This window comes from Brachyistius frenatus, unplaced genomic scaffold, assembly GCF_029030835.1.
Source record: "Brachyistius frenatus isolate BFR_SWC_R1_liver_20210118 unplaced genomic scaffold, ASM2903083v1 Contig_24, whole genome shotgun sequence".
NCBI lineage: Eukaryota > Metazoa > Chordata > Actinopteri > Embiotocidae > Brachyistius > Brachyistius frenatus.
In genome coordinates this window covers 1,017,358-1,038,715 of record NW_027210623.1, presented here as the reverse complement: position 1 = coordinate 1,038,715, position 21,358 = coordinate 1,017,358, and the positions used below count along the sequence as shown (strand labels likewise).

Sequence of the window (21,358 nt, the reverse complement as noted above, 5' to 3'; positions counted from 1 at the left end):
TACCGTGATTATAGGAGAGAGAGGCAGTCTTTTTAAGATCTGCCATGTGACTCAGATTATAGCCGGTGCATCTCTCCCTCCCACTCCTTCCTTTCTCCATTTCACCCCTCCATAACCCCTCCTCCCTCAGAAGGCATTTTCTGTTTTCCTTCTTTTTCTCTCTCTCTGCAATCCACCTGCCTCCTGCTGTGTGCATCTGCCCTGGATCTCCCTCCAGAGATGAAAGGATAAGCAGGTCAGATATCCTTGATAACTGCCACACTTTCAAGTCCGCTGGTATTGAAACAACACAAACAGCTGTTTTCTCTCCCAGTTTGTATCCATACAATGACAGAAGGAGATATTTACTTATTTACTCTTTGTCACACAGAGCTCACTTTGATAAACACGGTCCACCGTCTGCTCGTGTCCAACATAATATGAATGCTTTAATTAACTTTAGTCTGTATGTGTGATGTGGGGTAAAGTTGCTCGTTTTCTATAGGCCTATGCCTCAAAAATGGTTCTAGTCAAAAATAATCTATATAAGCACATATTCGTAGTCAGATAGGTCACAGCCAGGGACAAACTAGCCTAAAAAGCTGAAGCCCAGCTGAACCAACAGGCCCCCGGCGGCTGTCTTCAACATGGGAAACTGGCATCCCTCTCATGTTGTGCAGACGCAGCTTACACCTGCTCTCCTGAGAGGACTTTGAATCAAGTGCCTCTCATCAAAGACTTGTCTGTTAGTATGAGCAGGGATAAGTCACAGTGTTTGTGTGGCGCATGTGTGGCTGCGTTTAAGATCTTGTCTTCTGTCTACAAGAGAGTGTTGAGCCCCTTTTTTCCTGTTTCACAGACACAGCTCCGCTCGCTTTTTTTTCAGCTTTCCATTGGACAGATGTTGCGGCTAGTACCTGGTACTATTTTTGGTATCGCCTCTGTCGATGTTTCAAGACAGCTGAGCTCATACCAAGAGTTGATGTGAAAACACTGCAGACCACTGATTGGTCGGAGACAATCGTCACAATAACTGCATCACTGCGACATGGGACTTCCCGTACAAACCCGCCACTGTTAACTAGCCAAGCTACTATAACGGCCACAATGCTTTATTGGCAACAACCAATTGAGGTGGTGTGTGTTTGCTGACAAAAGGATGCAGCAAGTGTCCGTGTTGTGTTAAAGTCTCCATGGTAGCAAAATGACCCTGATCATGCCAAAGAGTGTTTCCTGACATGCTCTACGAGAGACCACTGAGGAAACCCACCATTTATGACCCCATAGACTGTACACATTGACAGACATGTACACCCATCGTTGTGTGCAAATACTTAATGCAGTGTGTGACAACATCTGTTTTGAACTGCAGCAAGTCCCTCTTGAGGTGCTTTAATGATAATATTTTGAGCTTTTCCTTGTTCACCCTGATGGACTAATGCTGAGGGGGGGATAAAATGTATGTGAAGCCTTCTTAGAAGTGTATCAACAAACGACTGGATAAACTATTTATCTGATGGTGTAACTCCTTGTCAAAGACACCAGAGATTAGCTGTTCCCCACTATGTTAATCACTTGCTGTATCAGCCCCGATTCTTGAAAAAGGACGGGGAGCCTGGGACACAGAACAAAAACACCATCAGGACTCTCCTTCCCTCTCTAGCACTTGGTTCTCTAATTGCATTTCCCTCCTTCAGTGATGTAAATGGAGATGTGTAATCATCAAAGCAAAATAGAGGCTGTTCTTGGCCCGCTGTGCAACTCTAATTAATACAACCTCCTCCATCCAAATGCATTTTCCACTTATTTCAGTCTGTCTTCTCAGAACCCAGTAGTGTAACGGCTGGAGGGACCACTGATGCTCCAAATTACATTTCTTTTTTTCTGTTACATTCACAAAAGTATGCAGGAATCACTGAAGGCCAAAGACAAAGAATGAGGCCAGCATTTACTGCAGAGAAGAAGGGTTAGTGCCAACTTTTAAGTAGATTCATGTGGCTTTCAATTAGTTTGATAAAATAGTTAAGGATCGATTCATTTTCTGTGTAAAAACTAATCAAATTCTTTGAATGATGATGTTAAAGTTATGAAAGATATACAATGATTTTCACTGCTCAAGTCAATTTGCCCATTCTGTATTAATGACCAAATACTTTTTCAGTAGATTAAATGCAACTTTTTTTTAAATATCACTTCTCATAAGTCATTCTATTATAAAATGTCAGTAAAACCAGAAAGCCAGACTGTCTTCTCTGAGTCTTTTTAACTGTAACAATGATTACAATATCCTGAGCTGTTTGAATCAGCTTTGTAGGATCAGCATCTCTGATTGGCTTGATCGTTTCTCTTATTAGGGAAAAAGCTAGTAATGACAGTAATAAAACATTCTTGAATGGCGTAGCAAAATTTGAGATGTGGACAATTCAGAGGTCTGGAACCAGACTTTGGAAAGAGGGGCAACCGTCACATCTTTTCTCTATCACGGGTGTCATAACAGGAAATTTGGCACCCAACAAAAAGGTGTTTTCCTTTCTATCCTCACAGAAATATATCATCATCTAAACAACCATTCACATAAACTGTTGTTTTGTGTTGTAGATATTCCATTACAAGTTTCAACTAACCAATCTTCAACTAAGACTATGTAACACTGTGTTTCTTCTGTTCAATCTAAAAGTTTATGCCAAAGCTGTAAAAACTGAGTTAATATAAATATGTATTAAACATCATACTAACACCCTGTTAGTGCACGAACAGTGTTGTGCAGCAATAACATTACTGACCTCTGAAGCATGAGGTCAACACACCCAAGGATGTGCGTCTATTCCTGAAAGACTGCACCACAACATTTTTTTACAATGTATCATCAACGGTAGATTAACAATAAATGTGACCAACGCTGGTGTCATGGCAGTTTATCATTTCTCACAGGGTGGGAGTAGATATGTGGATATTAACTGGTGAACTACAGGGAAAGCTCACACAGTGGAAGACAAGTTGTCCTTGTTTTATAGATTATTATTATTATGACAATGCACGATGGAATCCAACAAAAATCTAAATACTATGATATTTTTCTGTAAAGATACTTCAACTGTATAATATTTGTAAGATTTTAATAAAGGTTTTTCTGGATTCATTATTTTTGTAAAATGTTGACATTAGATAGAAAGATTGATGAAAGAGAATCCTGTGAACAAATAGAGTTGTGAAGTGATATAGGCTAGCGGAAGGGAGGTCAGCTTGGAAGAACACTTTTTCCTCTTTAAATAAACATATCAGTATGAGGAGTTGGCCAGAAATAACATATAGCCTCTCTACCACGAGAAAACACTGAGTCACATGAAAAAAAAACAGAAAACCTGAATTTAGAGGTTCCACTATCACGCAAAGCAGGCTGTCAACCAGTCACGAGTGCCCATCAACAACCAGGCAGCATGACTTCTGTCACTCCAACATTCCTACTTTCACTTAACTGATAGCAGCCAGCTCTGTTCCTATTTGTAGTGTTATCATAGCCGCTGTTTATCTACCAGGTTTTTCCAAAACACAGTGCATGAAAGATATTTTCAGCAGCGACTAGAGAAAATGTAGTCTTAATTATTGGCATTCATGCTAACTCACTCTATGTCTTATTAGTTTAAGCCGTGATCTCGGTTGCTCCGAATACAGCAGAGCATGTTATGTAAAGTACTAAAAACTGTTGCCTGAAGGCCCCAAGAAACACAATCTGAACTGTCATCCAGGCCTTATAGTTTCACTTTAAACAGAAAGAAAACAAATGTGATTAAAAGTCCAACCTACTATAATAAAAAACACAACACACACACACGCTTCAGCAGACATTTCAAAAACAAAAGAGGATCATAAGAAACTGCAGTGTGTGTGTGTGTGTGTGTGTGTGTGTGTGTGTGTGTGTGTGTGTGTGTGTGTGTGTGTGTGTGTGTGTGTGTGTGTGTGTGTGTGTGTGTGTGTGTGTGTGTGTGTGTGTGTGAGGGAAAAAAAAAAAAAAGTGGGATTCCTAATTAGCATATTAACCACTATTGGCTCAGTACCAACTGCTAGTATGGTGTACTAGTAAATCTTGTGTGAAGGTGTGACCACAGCCATGATGTTACAGTACAGCATGACGACACCGGTTGACAGGATGGAGTTGGTTTCGTACAACTGGAACAACCGGACAAACCTGAATACCTCTACCTCTGTTAGACAAACACAGCACATTCCTCACTTGTTAAATTTAAAAACAAAAATCCTCATAAAAAATAACAAGTACTGAACACGTGTGAAAACTTCTCGGTCAAATATGAAGGCTCACGTATTTTAATTAAAGCCTAAATTTAAGTATTTTTTTAACAACAGCACTCTCACAGGGTGCAGTTGTGGAAATGTGGCTGTCACCCACTGATAAAAGCCTGAATATGCACAAAAGTGGGGGGTTTTTTTGTCCGAGTTTCTTGCAGAGTTGCTGAGTTATCGTGTAAATAATTTGATATAAAACAAAAAAATATATACAAGGCTTTACAGATATTCATCAAGCTGTTTTAAACTAATGAATGGACAACAACTACTCACAGCGTGGACTTCACAACCGAGTGAAAGGATGCCTCTAAAATAGTTTACCCTAGTAATAGACCATGTACTTAAAGTCTTTACAAAAACAGTGTTTATAAAAGGTCACACTTTTGGAAAGAGTTGTCTTTTTCTCCCAGCTGGTTATCGTCACCTTATCAACAATAAAGACTGTTTCCCAACCTACAACAAACCATAGCCTCATTCACAAGTAGTCTCACAATGGGCTGTTGTAAGGCGAACTTGGGTAAATAAAGTTTGAAGTCTATGAGATGTTAGAAAAAGAGGGTCTCACGGCAGAAGTGCCGAGGCTCAGTTCCTTCTTATATTCATGTGGATTTCCTGCAAGTGTTTTAATAAAACTTGGGACTCTGGCTATCAACAGGTAGGCTGAACTGAGACCTGCTAGGAACACAGCTGGGTGATTTATCATTGACAGTTTATCAACAATACCGGCCCGTGTAAATCAGATTATTTTAATCTAGTACACTGGAAACAGTATAGCTGGCTACTAGGTGTAGATTTCAAAATAAAGCCTAAGACACACACACACACACACACACACACACACACACACAAACACTACCCCCCATTTAGGCTTACAACAGCAGTAGTCAACACATTTCGGGACAGCCGATCTCTACTAACACGGAGCACTTTTCCTATTTCAGCTATTGTTAGCCGTTCACACACATTACATAAGACACACGGCTCACACTTGAATTTATCCGGCCGGGCAGGTACCCACCTTAGTTGAAGCTTTGGAAGACATTTTACACTGCTATTCCGCTTCACACACACACAAAAAAAGTGGCAGGTTAGAAGTTGTTCCTGTCTTTTGGTTTTGGTAATCACTTGGGTGAGTGCGCTGTTTCCCTTCCAGTTAAATTTTTCGCCCAGCTGCCGCCACGCCGGGCTACGTTGTTATTTTATTTTATCCGGGACGACGGGAAACATGTCACGAAAAGCCGTGCGGAAAGTCCAAAGTTCATTATCTTATCTTCGCCGCCCGAAACGCTAACGTTAGTCCAGTCGAGCACCGAGTCATGGAAGAAACTCGGGCTGGGAAAAACAAGCCCAAATGAGAGCTCCTGGCTGTGGTGCTCCGTCGCTAACCGCTGGATGAAAAGTTGGGAAGAGTCGGCATCACTCGGACGGTGTGCAGCAATGGCAGGCTGAGTGAACCTCTCCCTGCTCTCGGCTCTGTCAGCAACGGCCGTGTCGTGTCTGTGCGGAGCGGACCATTACACGCAGGTAGGGGTGCCAGACCAGTGGAAAAACGGGGGCATCGTCCATTCACCCTGACATGTACGCCCTTAAAACACGTTTATCCTTGATTTTTATTGTATTCCATATTATTATTTAATCACGTCATTTAATTCACGTTTTGTGTCAATTTTGTCGCTGCTTATTAAGTACTCACACCCCTGTTATCCCATGAAATAAATAGTCCGGGATACAATGAGGAGAAGCGACGCCGCTGTCTTTGCTGATGCTGAATGCTCACTTTCCCTGTGATGATGTTGAATGGTATGTTACACAAGGACTACAGTCGCCTTTACAACTTAAGAGTGTTGGTAAAAAAAAAAATTAAAAAAAAAAAATCACAGCCTATATTCTGTTTAAAAATATAGAGTGTTCCTCCGTCCAATTCAACACAAATCGGTGTGAAATAGGCCACAAGAAGCCTGGCCGCCTTCCGAACAAAACAACGTGAGCAGAATATTTAAAAAGTTAGCTGCCTAAGAAAGGATCCAGACTATTTCCCCTTGCCCCTTTGGGGGTTTTGCGGGTCGTTTTGGGTACATTACAAAATGGCTCAACAAACTGAGAGTCCTTATTTAGAAACGTTTCTGAGCACAGATAATTTGACAGTGTTTGTGGTTGATAAGTCACCTCACAGGAAACCACAAAAGCCATTCAGTCAAGTTCCTATGACTTCCTAAACCAGACCCCACCTACAGGATGCAACAATCTCAGCTTGTATTGTTTCACAGTTCACTTCTGTTTCCAGCAAACAATAGAGCCTAATGTTCAAGTAGAGCACAGGAGAAATATAAAATGATGAAACAGTGTGGAATTATTAAAGTGTTCAGTATCTACTCTTACAGTACATGCGATTACAAGCATATAAACACAGAGACACACCCAATCTTTCCAAACAAACTGAGCAATCACACTCCCCCAATCTAGCTCCTCTAATGATTACTTCCTCTGTGTCTCTCTTCCTCAACAGTGGAGGAGGGCTTGGCGGCAGTGTAGGTGGTCTAAGGAGTTAATTCCCACCAGACATAATCCTACAAGGAAAAAATACTGCCAGCCAGGAGAAGCAGACATGTCTTGAGGGTTGCAAGCAAGGGATGACCTCCAGAAAGGCTAGGTCACGCTGAGAAGAGGATCAGGAGAGGCGGACAACTCCAAAACATGCAGTCATCAAGGGAAGCATCATCATTTCAAGTGTATTTGAAGATCAGATTGACTGCGACATAGAGTTTCTGACACAGCTTCTTTGAAAAATGCATCAAACAAAATGCGTATACAAAACACAAACAAAACACTTAACATGCCCAAAGGATGATACATACTAGGATAGATGCAAGTCGCTCACTCCTTCTGAAGCTCCTCAAATGCCTGTCAGGGTCAATCAGTGTGGACAGCAGAATGTTCAACATGATCACTCAGGTGTCACCTTGCAATAATTTGCAATCAAAATATCTAATCCGGAGCTGGGAAATATTGATAATCAGCTTTAAAAGTGGCAATAAACAGAAGCCTTCCTGCTGCTGCTCGTGTCTCGCTCACATCCACATCTGATCTGATGGTCCTCAGATGTTCTTATAGAGACGATCGAGACATTAGTGACACTCCAATATCATCAAAGCTATCTTTGTCCTCTGTCCTTGCATCCATGCACCCATCTCTCTTTTTTCTCTCTCACAAACACACACACACACACACACACACACACACACACACACACACACACACACACACACACACACACACACACACACACACACACACACACACACACACACACACACACACACACACACACACAAGTACACAAACACACACAAATACAAGCACACAAACACAGCTCTTTTGGACAACAGGCAACTTCAAAGCTCAGGTGCGCTCATGGAAGAGCAGGCACATGGAAAACAAAGGCGAACATGCAGGCCCAGATTTGGATGGAGCACATCACAAGGTTCACTCAACTCAGCTTCTCCTGCAGCGAAAAGGCTAATGTAGAGTGAAACAGCATAAAGTGCACGCACTACAAATGTAAAGCTGACTGATGATGCACACAGAAGCTTTCACGTAAGCAAACAAACATAAAACGACATGATGGAAGGAGGGATGAAGACAAATGTGATGCTTGATGTGAAGCAGTTGTTTTACACTGGTGAAGAGTTCCTCTCCAGATGTTGTTTCTCTGTTTTCATCTGTCATGAATTAGGTGTCTGTGAGAGACTGTGTGATCCCTCCTGCTCCCTGTTGACTCAGGGCTGCCCTGCAGATCCAGCAGAGGTTGTTTGTTTCTTCTTGCTAATAAAAACCTTGTGGAGACGCAGGACCAACTGACGTTCCACATCAATCCATGTCACAGGATTGTAGGCCAGGTAGCTGAGAAGCCATACTATGGAGCTATTATAGTTTTTAGTATGGCCTACATGTTTCTGTAGACTTTCTTTTGTCAGGAAATGAGTCCTAGTAATGAGATGTTTTTCAAAAAATCTTATTAAAAGTCCATCTCAGTAATTTCTGTAAATTCCTTACCTGTTTCTTCTTACTAACAATGTAACTTTGTCATAATGGGTGGCAAATATACTGTAACATTTAATTGAAAAGATTTATTTGATTATCCTTAACATGTGTTTTGATATGAAAACTCACTTAAATGGAAGTATTCAGTAATTTTCAGATGTGGATTAAGTCTAATTAGATGCACTCGAATATTTTTGTAGCAGCTAAAGGGAGTCTGAGGGATTTTACTGAAAATAAAATGATGTTCATGGTAATGAAGGAACATGTCTCTGGAAAACAGCACAGAAGAAGAAGCTGTGCAAACAACTCAGACAATACTTGTTACTAAGATAAACTGATTATTGTTTGTTTACCAAAAGACAAATAGAGAATATTTCCAGCCATACTCCTCAAATAAATTTTTCACCTGAATTTTACTTTGAAAACTTTTACTCACTTTCACTCACAGAATACTACTTTGCTGAGTAAAAACCCAAAAGGGAAGAGCTGTGGTGTAAGTCGTTAATGATTAGTATACAAATGTCACATCTCTGCTTAAGAGAGGCCAACTGTTTGTGGCCAGATTAGTATCATATAACAGGATTAGCAGGCATCTCGCGAATGCACCCTGACCTTCTGGGTCAATATTGTTCAGGCTTTTGTGGGACTTAAACACCAAACATTGAACTCGATCTCAGGAATTCAACATATGTGGATTTTTACATGAAAGAAGAAATTGTTTGAGCTTCATGGTCAAATTTAAAAGTTCATAAAATCATGGACATTATAGTGACCCCATCCTTATAAGTAAAAACAGCATAAAACATATATTCCACTATTAAAAAAAAAAGAAAAGAAAATGTGCTAAAAGAATCATTTAAACATTGGCATAAGAAACTGGCCAAAGCCTTAAAATGGCATCTTACTTTAGATTTTGCTACATAATCAGAAAGGGTTTTCACAGGGCACAACATGGTCAACAGGGTGAGTCGTGTGCACATATCATTTTATAATAGAGGAGCATCTAAACCTGGTGTTCCACTAAACCTGTCAGCTGTTTCCAGCCCCTCTCTTCAATCACACCCTCTCACACTGTACAGTAAGCACCAGTTTCCAGCAGCATTGTGCAGGTGAGCTAAACCATAAAGTGTATTATGGTTAACATTAATGGAAGATTGTGCTTTGAGCTAAAAGTAAGTTAAAAGTAGCTTATTTCATAATGCTGCCAGTCAGTGTTGTCCTTCTCTAATTCTCTCACACTCAAGAGGAGAAGTTGCCGTGAGTGTGAATCGTCTGAAGTGCTGTTATTTTGAGCGACACTTCCACTTAGTTCCTGTGATGAAGGGAAAAAAGCTCCTAGAGTACTAAATTTACCACGGTGGGTCAGTCGCTGATATGTAGTGAACCAATCCACTTTTAATCTTCTGAAGACATTTACTGCAAGAGGCAGCCTGTGATCAACCAACCAAAAAAATCTCAAGTTTTCCTCTTTCTCTGCCTCTGTCTTGCTGCTTCTCTTCTCAACAGACAAGGGCTGCTGAGCCTTTTATAGCCACCGAGCAGAAATTCTGCTGCAGTGAACCTGGTTGAAAATCAATCTGCTCCTCAGTGATACCTCAGGTAGCTGAACAAGTGACGGCCAAAGCTGCAGAGCATCATGGCAGATCCACAACAAAATTAATATTTATTATTTATGAATTTCTTCCCTTAAACCAATCTGAATACTGAATGTTGAATGTCTTTTGTGTATTGCAAGACCCACAACCATTAATACTCAAAATGCTGTATGAACCTGGGGAGGACAAATTTGCCATTACGTCATGCTTTCCATCCACGTGACAGGTCCACTGTTTGCTGCAGAATGAGAGCGTAAATTTAAGAATATGTCAGATCCTGAGGTACAATCCCAAACACACTCAGCTCAACAATCCAACCTTTTCCCTTCATTGTGATCGCATGCGACACAAATATAAATGATAAGCAGCATTTTGTTACTGCCCAATCTTATCTGATCAATGTATCACAATGTGTCTGTGGCGAGCTCTGTCCTTCAAACCATGACACAGACACGAAATACAGACTGTCCTCCAGTCATTATCATGGAAAAAAATGCACTGGAGAAAACAATTGCCAAAAAAAAATCAGGATATTCAGTTGTAAAAAAGAGAGGAAAAAATATTGTTGTCACAGAAATGTGTTAAATAACTGGCCCTCAGACTGCACTTACATGTGATTTTTATCATCCTCTTGCACCGAGGAGCACTAAGTGACAGGTGGGCATGTGAAAATACTTTGCTGACATGCTATAGGAGTTTCCCACCCTGCTTTCTTTACTGTAATTGTAAGTGATTCAGCTTTGTGGTAAAAGAGTGAGAACAAGTCTCACAGGATTTATGTGTTCTTTAAAAAAAAAGATAATAGTAAGTTTAGAAATTGAAACCTCACTTTAACTCAAAGCAGAAGTAATGTTGTTGAAGCTGCTCAGTCTGACTGTTTCCTATAATCCTACAAACAATGATCAGAGTTTGGATTTTAAAACATGCGAGCTCAAGTGGTCAATAGAGGGACAAAAATCAAGTGAGGCTTCATCAATATCATAAACGTGTTAAGTATTGGCTTGAACTTTTGACTCGCAGCCGACTAGGAGCTTATTGAGACACGGGCAGCCCCAGAATTATGTCCAACAGCTGCAGCTCATGTTACTGTGTTGACAGCAGGCAGCAGGCACTAAAATGCCATTTGACATATACTAAGTGGTATGTAATTAATTTTCAAGGAGGAGAGAAGATTTACACATCTAATACAGGCAGCAACTGCAGATTTTCAGGCGGCAACTAACTTCTGCTGCCATCCAACAGCATAGTCGCACATCATTACCTAAAACTCAACACTGATGCAGCTTGGGCCATGTCAACTCTACAGCAAGTTCAAAATGCTCCTTAGTTTCAAGCAGAGTTCAGTCTGATTTAGAGTTCCCTCCTGAATGTCCATGAGTCGAACCTTCTGTCAGAGACCCTTTGGTGTTCAAGAGTTGGGTACCAGAGGCACACGGCAGACGACCCGGGTGAAGACGCCATACTGAGGTCAAGGTTCCACGTGATGGACCAGGTGTCGTCGGACAAGAACTCTGCTCTGGCCCCTTGGTATCACGTCAGCCCATAAGCAGGCTGCTGGGAGTCCAACCCTTAGGTGGAGGTGGTGACAGAACACGGGTCACGATCTGGTCTGATTTTGATGACAGCCAGCATCACTGTAGTCATTAATGCACAAATTTGATTGGCTGAAGATGTATATTTTCTTCAGCTTAATCCTCTGCCGTCATTATATTAGTATTAATTCAAAATTATGAGTGGTAACACTGCCAAAACCTGCTGTTGTTGTTGTCACATCACTCTATACACTACTATATCATTTTATACCGTGCTCCTAGCAAAAAAATTAAATTAGATCAAGGAAATATTAAAAACTGTACTTTGTACATTTTATCAACAATACTGGTGACTACCAGAAGATTTGAAGGCACAGAACTCTTGTATAGATCTTTCCTCATTTGAGAGGTTGACAATTCCCTATCTACACATGGCTATGAAGGCTTATTGGCCTCGTGCCAATTATAATTTTCTGCAGTCATCTTTTAAAGAGATAAATTCATACAGAGTAGTGGTACATGTATAGATTTGTAAAGGTGAAGGAGCGAGAGCATGTCAAAGAACAAAAATGTCAGCGTGCTAAACAAGCACATTTGTTATTCTCTCAAGTTCCTGAGGAGGCCAGCATCAGTTTTTATGCATGGGGTTGTATATAAGGTATGCTGGAAATGTATTTTACACTTATGCATGACCTTGTAATAAAACCCATTTTGAATGGTTCGACACAGGTTGACTTATTCATTCAAACTGCTTAACATGACTTGTGTTAACTTTTCATGAGGTGACCAGGAGAAATGAAATCCTATATAGTTACACCATGTGACTTACACCTCTGTTTCCAATGTAAACAGGCCAGGGACAACACGCTTATTATCTGCTCTTTGCATGCATGCAAAGCTGTCGAGTCTGTAGCAACTAAATAAACAGTGATATTTATTGACAGTATGGTATGACTGAGGGTTAATGCTTGTTCATTAACTTCCATTTAATATGGAATTCATGAGTGAACACAAACATCATGTTAAATTGGGACCTTGAAAAAAAGTCAAGACAAGATATTTACCACAGACACAAGTCAATCTTGTCTCTTGATAATAAGGACAAGAAACGTCTCCAAAGCTGCAGTACATCCAAAAAGAAACAAAATGGTTTGAGAGCATCTTGTTCTGATATTGTCACTTGTTATCACAACAACAGATACAGAGTTGTAAAAGTAAACACAGCAGACTCAGTTATTTTGCAGAGTAAAAAACACTTTCTGTTTTTGCATTGTGATTACAACCTAGTTCATTTTCTGACCATTAGAAAAACGAAAGCCCGTGTCAGTGTGTATGTTTTTGAATGTGACATCTCAAACCTTGATGGTAAAATTAGATACGTATACATTAATACTATGAATGTGTTGTAACTGAATTAAAAAAAAGAATTAAAAGAAATCACAATTATGTTCTCCAAAGCCCAAACTGATGTCTACAAATGTCTTGTTTTGTCCGACCCAACAGTCCAAAACCAGTTTACGATCATGGTTTACTTTCACAATATGACGTGAAAGCAGGAAATCCTCACAGTTTAGGAATGAGAACTGGCAAATGCTCCGCACTTTTACTTAAAAATGACTCAAATGGTTCATAAATTGTAAAAATAGTGCACATACATTAATTTTCTGTTGATTGATCGATTAATTGATTCAGCTTTATTTGTTGATTTTGCTGACTGTCACGATTCAGAGCAAGTCTATAAAGCTAAAGATTGACGTGTAAATGTGAATAGCTTTGGTAAAGTAAGATAGAACAGCACAAGGGGCCTCAGCACACTACATAATCCACAGCACAAAACTATAGGAGGAACATTAGTGAAGTCTATCACTGATACTGGCAAGACAAAATCATAAGGAGATGTGATGACAAGAGCACAAAACTTGATAAAAGAAAGACAATGAAATAAATGCGCAAAAAATAATATGTAATAGTAAATAAAAGAAAAAGTGGAGAGTAAACAGGAGGACAATTATAGAAAGCAGAGCAGGAGAACAGAGGAGGACAGGAGGTGTGAGGAACACCAAGGTGCCAGCTGAGCAGAGGAAAGAGGGAGAGTAATTTAAACAAATAAGATAAGATGCCAGCAAAGATAATAGAGAACAGTAGGTGAGATAACAGGCATGAGGATTGGGCCAAACTACTCTACAGTGGAGCACAAAGTTGTGACGAATGAGTAAATGTTTCAAGTCCAGTGAACTCCAGTGGCCTGAATAAAGGACGTACAGCTCACCACCCCCCCTTGTCAGTGAGTCTTCCCATGGTACTGCCTGTTACTGTTACATTCCAACAGTATGAAACTGCTCACACTCGGCAAAGAAGTGGAAACAGCAGAAGCTTCCAGAGAAACAGGCAAAGGCGCCCTACGCCCCAGGAGAGGTTGTAATGGGCAGGCTGAGAAGTGCCTGTGAGACAACAGCAGCTGTATTTCTGTAAAATCAACTGAACTCACTGAAAAAGCAAAAGCAAAAGCAGTGGTTAGTTGCAGTGTGGCAAATCGGATTTAATGGTTCAGTGATAATGAGGTAAATTCATTTCTGGTAACTGTACTTATAGGAAGTGATTATCAAAGATGAAATAAGAGAAGGGTTCAGTTAGTAAAACAGCCCTTGTGCTCTCTTTATCTTCACCGAAGTTTTGCAATGCTGAATATGACAGTGGATTGAGAAATTGAGAAGTAAACTGAGCAACTTGCTGTTTACTCAGTAAGCTTATCAAAACACAACACTTTAGAGTAAGTGTCAGTAGATAGCTAAACTGTATTCAGCTGGACTTGTGTTAAAATTAACATATGTTTGTGTTTCAAAGCTTTTTGACCTGAAATAACTAAAAGCATAGCTGAATGAGACTCCTCTGCTGCCGCTTAACCCTTTCTGTCGTATAGCTCACGAGATCATGTGCTCCTCCAAAGAAAACTCAACCCTACAACAAGAGATGTTTGTGCTTTTGGTAGAACAGAGGAAAGAAGCATTGGAGGATGGGTACCAAAGCCAGCAACCAAGCCAGAGAGGCGGATGGAGACACGGCAGCCACAGGGGACGCTTCAAGCCTGGTGGTGATGAGATGCGATGGGACCCGACCCTGCAGAAGCCCCAGCCAGTGTGTTAGCTGACTAATCCTCTAGCCGTCCAGTGCCAGGATCCAGACTCATCAGCTTTGGTGTTCTCTTGTCAGACTCATTTTTATAACGTCCCACTGGTCAATTCTAACCGCTAATGCCCAACACAACGGCCCTTAATGCCAAGTGATTACGGAGTGCTGTTTTAGCACATTTGTTGCCTGAAAAGAAAGAAAGAGCCACAAGGCAGCAGGCTGGCTCCCTGCTCAAAGGACCAGCCTGATGAACTCAGCAGACCTAAAAGCCAGTCTAAGCCACCTCTCTCGGGGTGGGCAATGTGGGGCCTGAGCTGGGTCAGAACTGAGCTGGGCGGTGGGCAGGGATTTACAGCGCCCTATTCTACAGCATATAGACAATACATCAGGGGAGACTGAATATGCACATCCGGATCTACTGGACACGGCGAACAGAGCGGTGCAAGGGTGTATGTTTGATTTTTAAAGCTGATAGGGACACAAGGTGAATGAGGACATGAGGCGGGTAAGCAAATCAGACATTATGAAGTTTGTAAACACCAGGGGTGGAGCGGTACGTGTATCCATTTGGTATGAGACTTTAGGTACGGAATCAAACTTCTGTTTGGTATGTTCATCAACCCAAAATTACTATTAGAAATCCATTTATGTTCATCTATCCACACATTCTGAAATTAAAGAGTAAAAGTTCAACCTGGAACCTCTTGATAGTGAACTCGTGGGTCAGCCAAAATGAATAACCCTGGGGCCTATGTATAAAAGTCACTTGGGAGAATTTTGTATTTCAACAGGTCTCCTTGTCCCCATGACTATTCAATAGAGAGATTTGAAAAACTCATACATTTTTACTTAAGTCTAATCAAAACTGCAAATTAGAGAGTAAATAACAGTATTCTAACAATGAGTCAGTGACACAGATGTCATTGAACCTGTTCTAAATATTCTCAACTGCAACTTGACCAAATTTCATGCAACAGAAACGAAGCACAACAAAGGAAAGTCTACTTTTGTCATTGTAGTACCAGGTGGCCTCCTCATTGAACGTGTCACGCTCTGAAACATTGTAAAAATGGTGGTGGGGTGCATTTTAATAACAGATACAGCCCGGTCCGAGGCCATGGGGTGATGAGTGATATTTACATTATTTATTATTTAGTTATTTAGTTTTTACTATTAATCATATGCCAGCATTTGTGTGTGCGCATACCGAGTTATGATTTTGTTTACCATTACACCCCCAGTAAAAAAAATGTAGATTTGCTTGCTGTAAAAAGCCACAAAGGAGGTTCGAAATGAAGGATACATTGAGAAATACGTTCAAAAATATTGGGCTACACATTTCTGTTAGTGATTAATCTAGGAATCAGTTTCAGGCTTTATTATTAACTAATTATTTGATCTATAAAATCCCAGAACATTCTTAAAATGTGTTTATTTTTTTTTTACTTCAATGAAATGCAGAAATGTTAAACTGCTAAAAATTATATAAATTACAAAACACCTTTCACTCAAACAATAAAATGGCGTCTGGCAGCTCAGAGAGGTCACATTTATGAGACTTCATCTTGGATCATAACAATATTAATATTAAATAATTAAAGGTAAAAAAGTATTAATCCATACATTATTATGTAACACTAAACTAGCCACTAGAAAGACAAACGCTTAACCATAGTAATAGATGTCCTATAATGGTAGCATCACACTGTTTTAGTCCTTCAGTTGGCTGAGGTGCTGAAGTTTAGATTTATATTCAATGCTTGTTGCATTATTAGATAAGAAAAGTCCAAAAAAAATTAATCAACAAAGCAGAAACCAGAAAAGAATCCTGTATGTAGTATTTGCCTTTGCTGCACCACCAACAGAACTTTGTGCAGAGATGTTATCTGCCTCTGTTTGCCCACAGCTCTTGTATCACCTGGGGCACCCTTCAGTTGAACGAGTGTCTCTGGTCTAACCACGTCACATGAACAGTAAACAACATATGGAAGCAGCACTGCTGGGACAACAACACCAGGGAACAGAGCTTTAAAAATATTACTATTCCACTCATGTTTAAGCAGTCAAGCTGAGTTCTGCTTTCCTAGATATTATTACAGGTTTTATAAACTTACAAAGCTGAAGAAGCCTGATTGATGTAATTGATTCGTGTAATTGGTTGATGACTGCATCTGTTGCAGCAATGTTCAAAACCATGGAGAGAGACTGATTTTTTGTAGGTGCAAACAGTAGCACGAAATGTAGAAATGAATAAAAATGAATTTATAAATCATTTTTCAACAAAAACATCAAATTAAAGGTAAAATGTTAAATAAACCACATGCATAAGCAATATGAAGGCCTTGAACTTTAAATCGTGATCAGTGAGTTCTGTTATTACCGTTTATCTTTTATTAAAAAAGAACCCGACACGGTCTCATTGCTGCTGTGTGAAACGAATGGAACATGCATATCTGTAATTACGGCGTGTATCAGAGGGAACATTATGCCGACCACAGCTACAAGGCTGTGATTAGTTCTGTTGTCATGCTGTTAGTCAGAGTGTAATGTGCAGGGGCAGCAGTCCCGCGGGAAGGTCAGACTGTATGACACATTAGGACTCTACAGGACAACAGCATTTCATACCAGAAAGTATCTGAATCACAGCAGTTAACCTTTGGCGAGATAGAAATACGAAAATACGTGTAAAATGTTAGAGTAAAAACATTTTACAATAGCAACGCTCCTAAAATAGACTGTGACTATCAGTTATATTCAGAAAAAAGTAATCAACTCTAAAGAAAAATATTATTGTAGTTAATATTCAGGTGTCTGGAAAATACTTGATATGTTACACAGTAAGCCTCGACTCAAATCTACACTGTAAAAGAATGAAAATAATCCCTTTTGTATTCATATATAGGCTACATGACGTTATGCATAAACAAGATTAAATGGATTTCACAATTTCAAATCCTTTTGCTGAAAGTTCACGCTGAAACACTGACCTGTTGGCATTATGAAGGAAATTTATAGAACTGAGAAAAACTGGGTGTTATGCATTGTCTTTATGCTAAATTCTGAATTTTTCTTACATTACAAAGAAGAAAAACGGAATGGCAGCAGCAAAAAATAAAAAATAAAAAAAATGAAACCATCAGTTTATCTACTACTCACTTTGTATATTCATCAGTTAATCATAGAGAAATGTGTCCTCTGTATCTGACCCATCCTATCGAGGAGCAGTCAGTCACATTGCAGGGTCCTGGATCCAACGACTGTTCAGAGACCAGTCGGGAAATGGTACAGAAAAATGTAATATATAACATGTACGTCTCTGGTTTGGAAGGAATCTACAGTATCTGAAAGACACCAATGCAAACATGGAAGATGAGAACACTGTTGCTGTGAGTCAACATCGAGAAGCAACCAAAGCACTGAAGCCTCATCGCTGTCAGCGGTCAGGAGACATTTTCTAAATTAAATCCATAAATTAAGGGATTACAAGCATTGTTTTGTTTTTAAAATGTATGAGACAGCAAACTGGTTTTGATTTCTTTGTCTTGCTTTGTTATGAGCTGCTTAGAAAACATTTTGGTTTTGTCTCACAGTGCTGGAATTTTTGTCTGGATTTATCAGTATTAATGAACTCTACACTTCTTTTATTCTTTATCCTCATTTCTAATTTACTGCCATCACCAAAGCCCAAAACACAGATACAGTGATTAAAAGATAATGCAAATCAGTCAGAAGAAAAAACACTGATTTAACATCAACATATACAATTTAAGTCATTTCGCAAAGTTGAAACAAAAGAGATAGAAAAACCTGACAGTTGCCCTTTTGTGTCACTTCTTAAAAAGAAGAGTGATGTACAAAAAATACAAATATTTTCATGTTGGAATAAACATCTACCTTCAAAAAACAGCTCCTTTCATCTCCTCCAGAAGAAGCATAACCAGCATGAATTAAACATATTGCCTTCAAACACTAACAAATAACATACCAGGCAAATACCGACAAAATAAAAGCACTCTGCTCATCTATAACCTTCCAAAACATTTGATCCGCTCTGTGCTCGTAGTACAATATCAAAGAGTTTCTCACGCTCACTCACCACACATGCGTGCATTCGCCTGCACACGGTCTGACTCCAGCTACAGTTGACCCAGAGGGATGCTTTTGCCCATGCATGTGTCCCTCTGCTTGCACATGCAGAATGCGAGTCAGTGCGTTTGCCTGTGTGAGTGAATGCAGTGTGATCCTCAGCAGCACATACTCTGGACTGAGAGCCGAGGCAACCCGGTGTGACATCTGTGAAAGCTGTGAGATAATCTACATGACACTGCCAGTGATAGGAGTGGAGATATTGATTTAAAAAGCGGCAGCTCTAAAATTAGATTCCCATGCCTTCTGATTGGCCTGGAGGCATGTACCTCTGTGGTAATACGAGGCTATGGGCCAAGCTGTGTGGAGTGATCAAAGCCTTGATGATGGACACCCCTACAGCTCCGGCAGTCCTGACTGAAGTCAACCTAATGGTGGGGCCCTCTATCCTGACCTCCTGTTCCCTTCCTCCCTCCATCCTCTCTCCCAGTGATAACAGAGACATTCCTGAGCTCTCTGCCTCACCGCAGGCCTCTCCCTTAATTCCGGTGGAGTGTGTGGAATGTTGGACTGGATAGCTGAGCAGCCAGGCGGCCACAGGCGAACAGACGGGAGGAAATGAACAGCATTAATAAACTCAGGTCTGTTATGGCTCCTGGTGCGAGAAGCACCTGGATGCCCACAGCAGGATGGACCAGCACATTAGCATGAACATAGGCACACACTCACACAAGCAGCACAAGCACAAAGCTGAGAAAACATCTGCCATACAATGTGCAAATCTCGAGCAAGACAATCCATATGTAGCTGCGTAGTTGGATTAACTATGTAAGTAAATCAGGGGGCTGGATTACAGGAAATGATGGGATCTTTTAAGCACACAGGTCAGAGGGATGTACCGCTTCAGAAGGGATTCATGGGACTGCTTTACTTAACAATGTATCCAAATTGTGTTTAGGTATGTCTTTTTCTATCATATATGATCTTTCTACTGATGCACAGTACCATTAGCATGACTCTAGAAGCATAACTTGAAGTTCAAATCTCTGGCTGTGAGACTACACTGATCTGCAGTCTAAACCACTCAAACAGAAAATCAGCAAAATGAGCAAATTCCAGAAAGTCAGAGGTTGGTCTATTAGTGTCTGGCCAATTTCACTTGGACAACTAAAAGGTGTGTGTGTGTGTGTGTGTGTGTGTGTGTGTGTGTGTGTGTGTGTGTGTGTGTGTGTGTGTGTGTGTGTGTGTGTGTGTGTGTGTGTGTGTGTGTGTGTGTGTGTGTGTGTGTGTGTGTGTGTGTGTGTGAAAGAGAGACAGACAGACAGACAGACAGACTTGAAACAGAGAGAAAAATAAAGCTGCTACAGGCCAGAAGAGCAAATGAGCGAATAAATTAAACAAGAGAAGATCAAAGAGGAAACATTTGGCAAATGGTATAATCTCAGAAAAAAAACAAAAAAAACAAAGGGGAACATTCAGTTCTAGGCGTTACAGCTGGAGGCAGAGTGATGGGATGGAAAAAAGATGAAGAGCAAAATGTTTCAGAAAGAGTGATATACAGCCCTGCAGCGGAGACCGACTCGGGAGCGTAAATCTCCACCACTCCTCCGAGCTTCTGGAAATCAATTCTCTCCATTGGTTGCTGCTTCATTTATGGGCCACCATTAGGGTCAAACCATCAGCAGCTATGATGACTGAGTTGCTGTTACGGAGGTGGAGCTTGGTGGGGCAGGAGGGGTTTCACCAATACATCCAGCTACCTCCCCTGAGAATCAAAATGAGCAACAACATTTTAGGTCACGAGCCAGAATTGTAAACGCTGCAGGTGATTCAAAATTACTGCATTAAAGTGTATTAAACTATCCACATTAATTTCACTTTTATCTTCAAGTGTTTGACCATTGGATTTGGTTACTGAGGAAGTCCAAAGCAGGTGTTCCCTCTTCCAGCCTGCTCCCAGCCAGGCACTATCAGTGTGTGTTTGTGTGTGCGCCCAGATGCAGTAATGTGTGTCTGGCTGCCACTCTGTCTGACATGAATGTCGCTCTTCACACAGAGAAGACAGGATCCAAAGCGACAATGTCACAGAGCTGTGATGTCCACCGTGCCTGCACCAAACAGAGGGCTTTGTAGTACTGTGACCTTTTTCTAGCACGTGTCCCTCCCCACCCAATTTGTCTACCATCCCTTACCTGTTATTCCTACCCACCTGCTTGGCTCCTTGTCTGGCCTGTCAGTCTGCCTGCCTCCGTCAGGATAAGGAGGCTAGCCAGTTTTATTAAAAGAAAACAAGCAGGAGGAATAACAAGGGATGCAGGGATATGAGGACAGTTAATCTACTGGCAACGTTTCTGAGGCTCTGAGGGAGCCTCCGCTGAAAACAAGCCAGAACTATATTCTGTGTGAAGGTGCTTGTTTGAACAGTGCTCCTCTGACGATGCTCTTTGGTGTAAGCTGGGTAGAGATCCAGAAAATAAATGCACAAAATACCACCTTTATTATTTGTAGCCCAGCTGAGCCTCTGGCTTCATACAGATGGCACCAGGCTGACTGTAGTCAATGTTTTAAATGGGCAACAGAAATATAGAAAAATGCTGTGGCAAGCTCCGAGAAAAGGCGCTGACCCATGGATGATAAATCCCTATCACCTGACTGATTAGTCATCCCTCGCTACGCTCCTCTCTGCCCCCTCTC

At 40.7% G+C, this 21,358-nt stretch overlaps 1 protein-coding gene across 19 annotated transcripts in view; it reads right to left on the bottom strand.

Annotated features, from left to right (window-relative positions):
• The window catches only part of tjp1a (tight junction protein 1a), a 101,305-nt gene that overhangs the window by 45,353 nt on the left and 34,594 nt on the right, over window positions 1–21,358 (bottom strand). The window contains exon 1 of one of the 19 annotated variants that reach the window (XM_069697644.1): window positions 5,300–5,754. The exons of the other annotated variants lie outside the window; for them this stretch is intronic. Within the exon in view, the coding sequence (XP_069553745.1) occupies window positions 5,300–5,323 (24 nt within the window). The 5' untranslated portion in view covers window positions 5,324–5,754. Of the gene's footprint in view, window positions 1–5,299; window positions 5,755–21,358 lie in introns of those variants that run through there. 19 annotated transcript variants of the gene reach the window in all.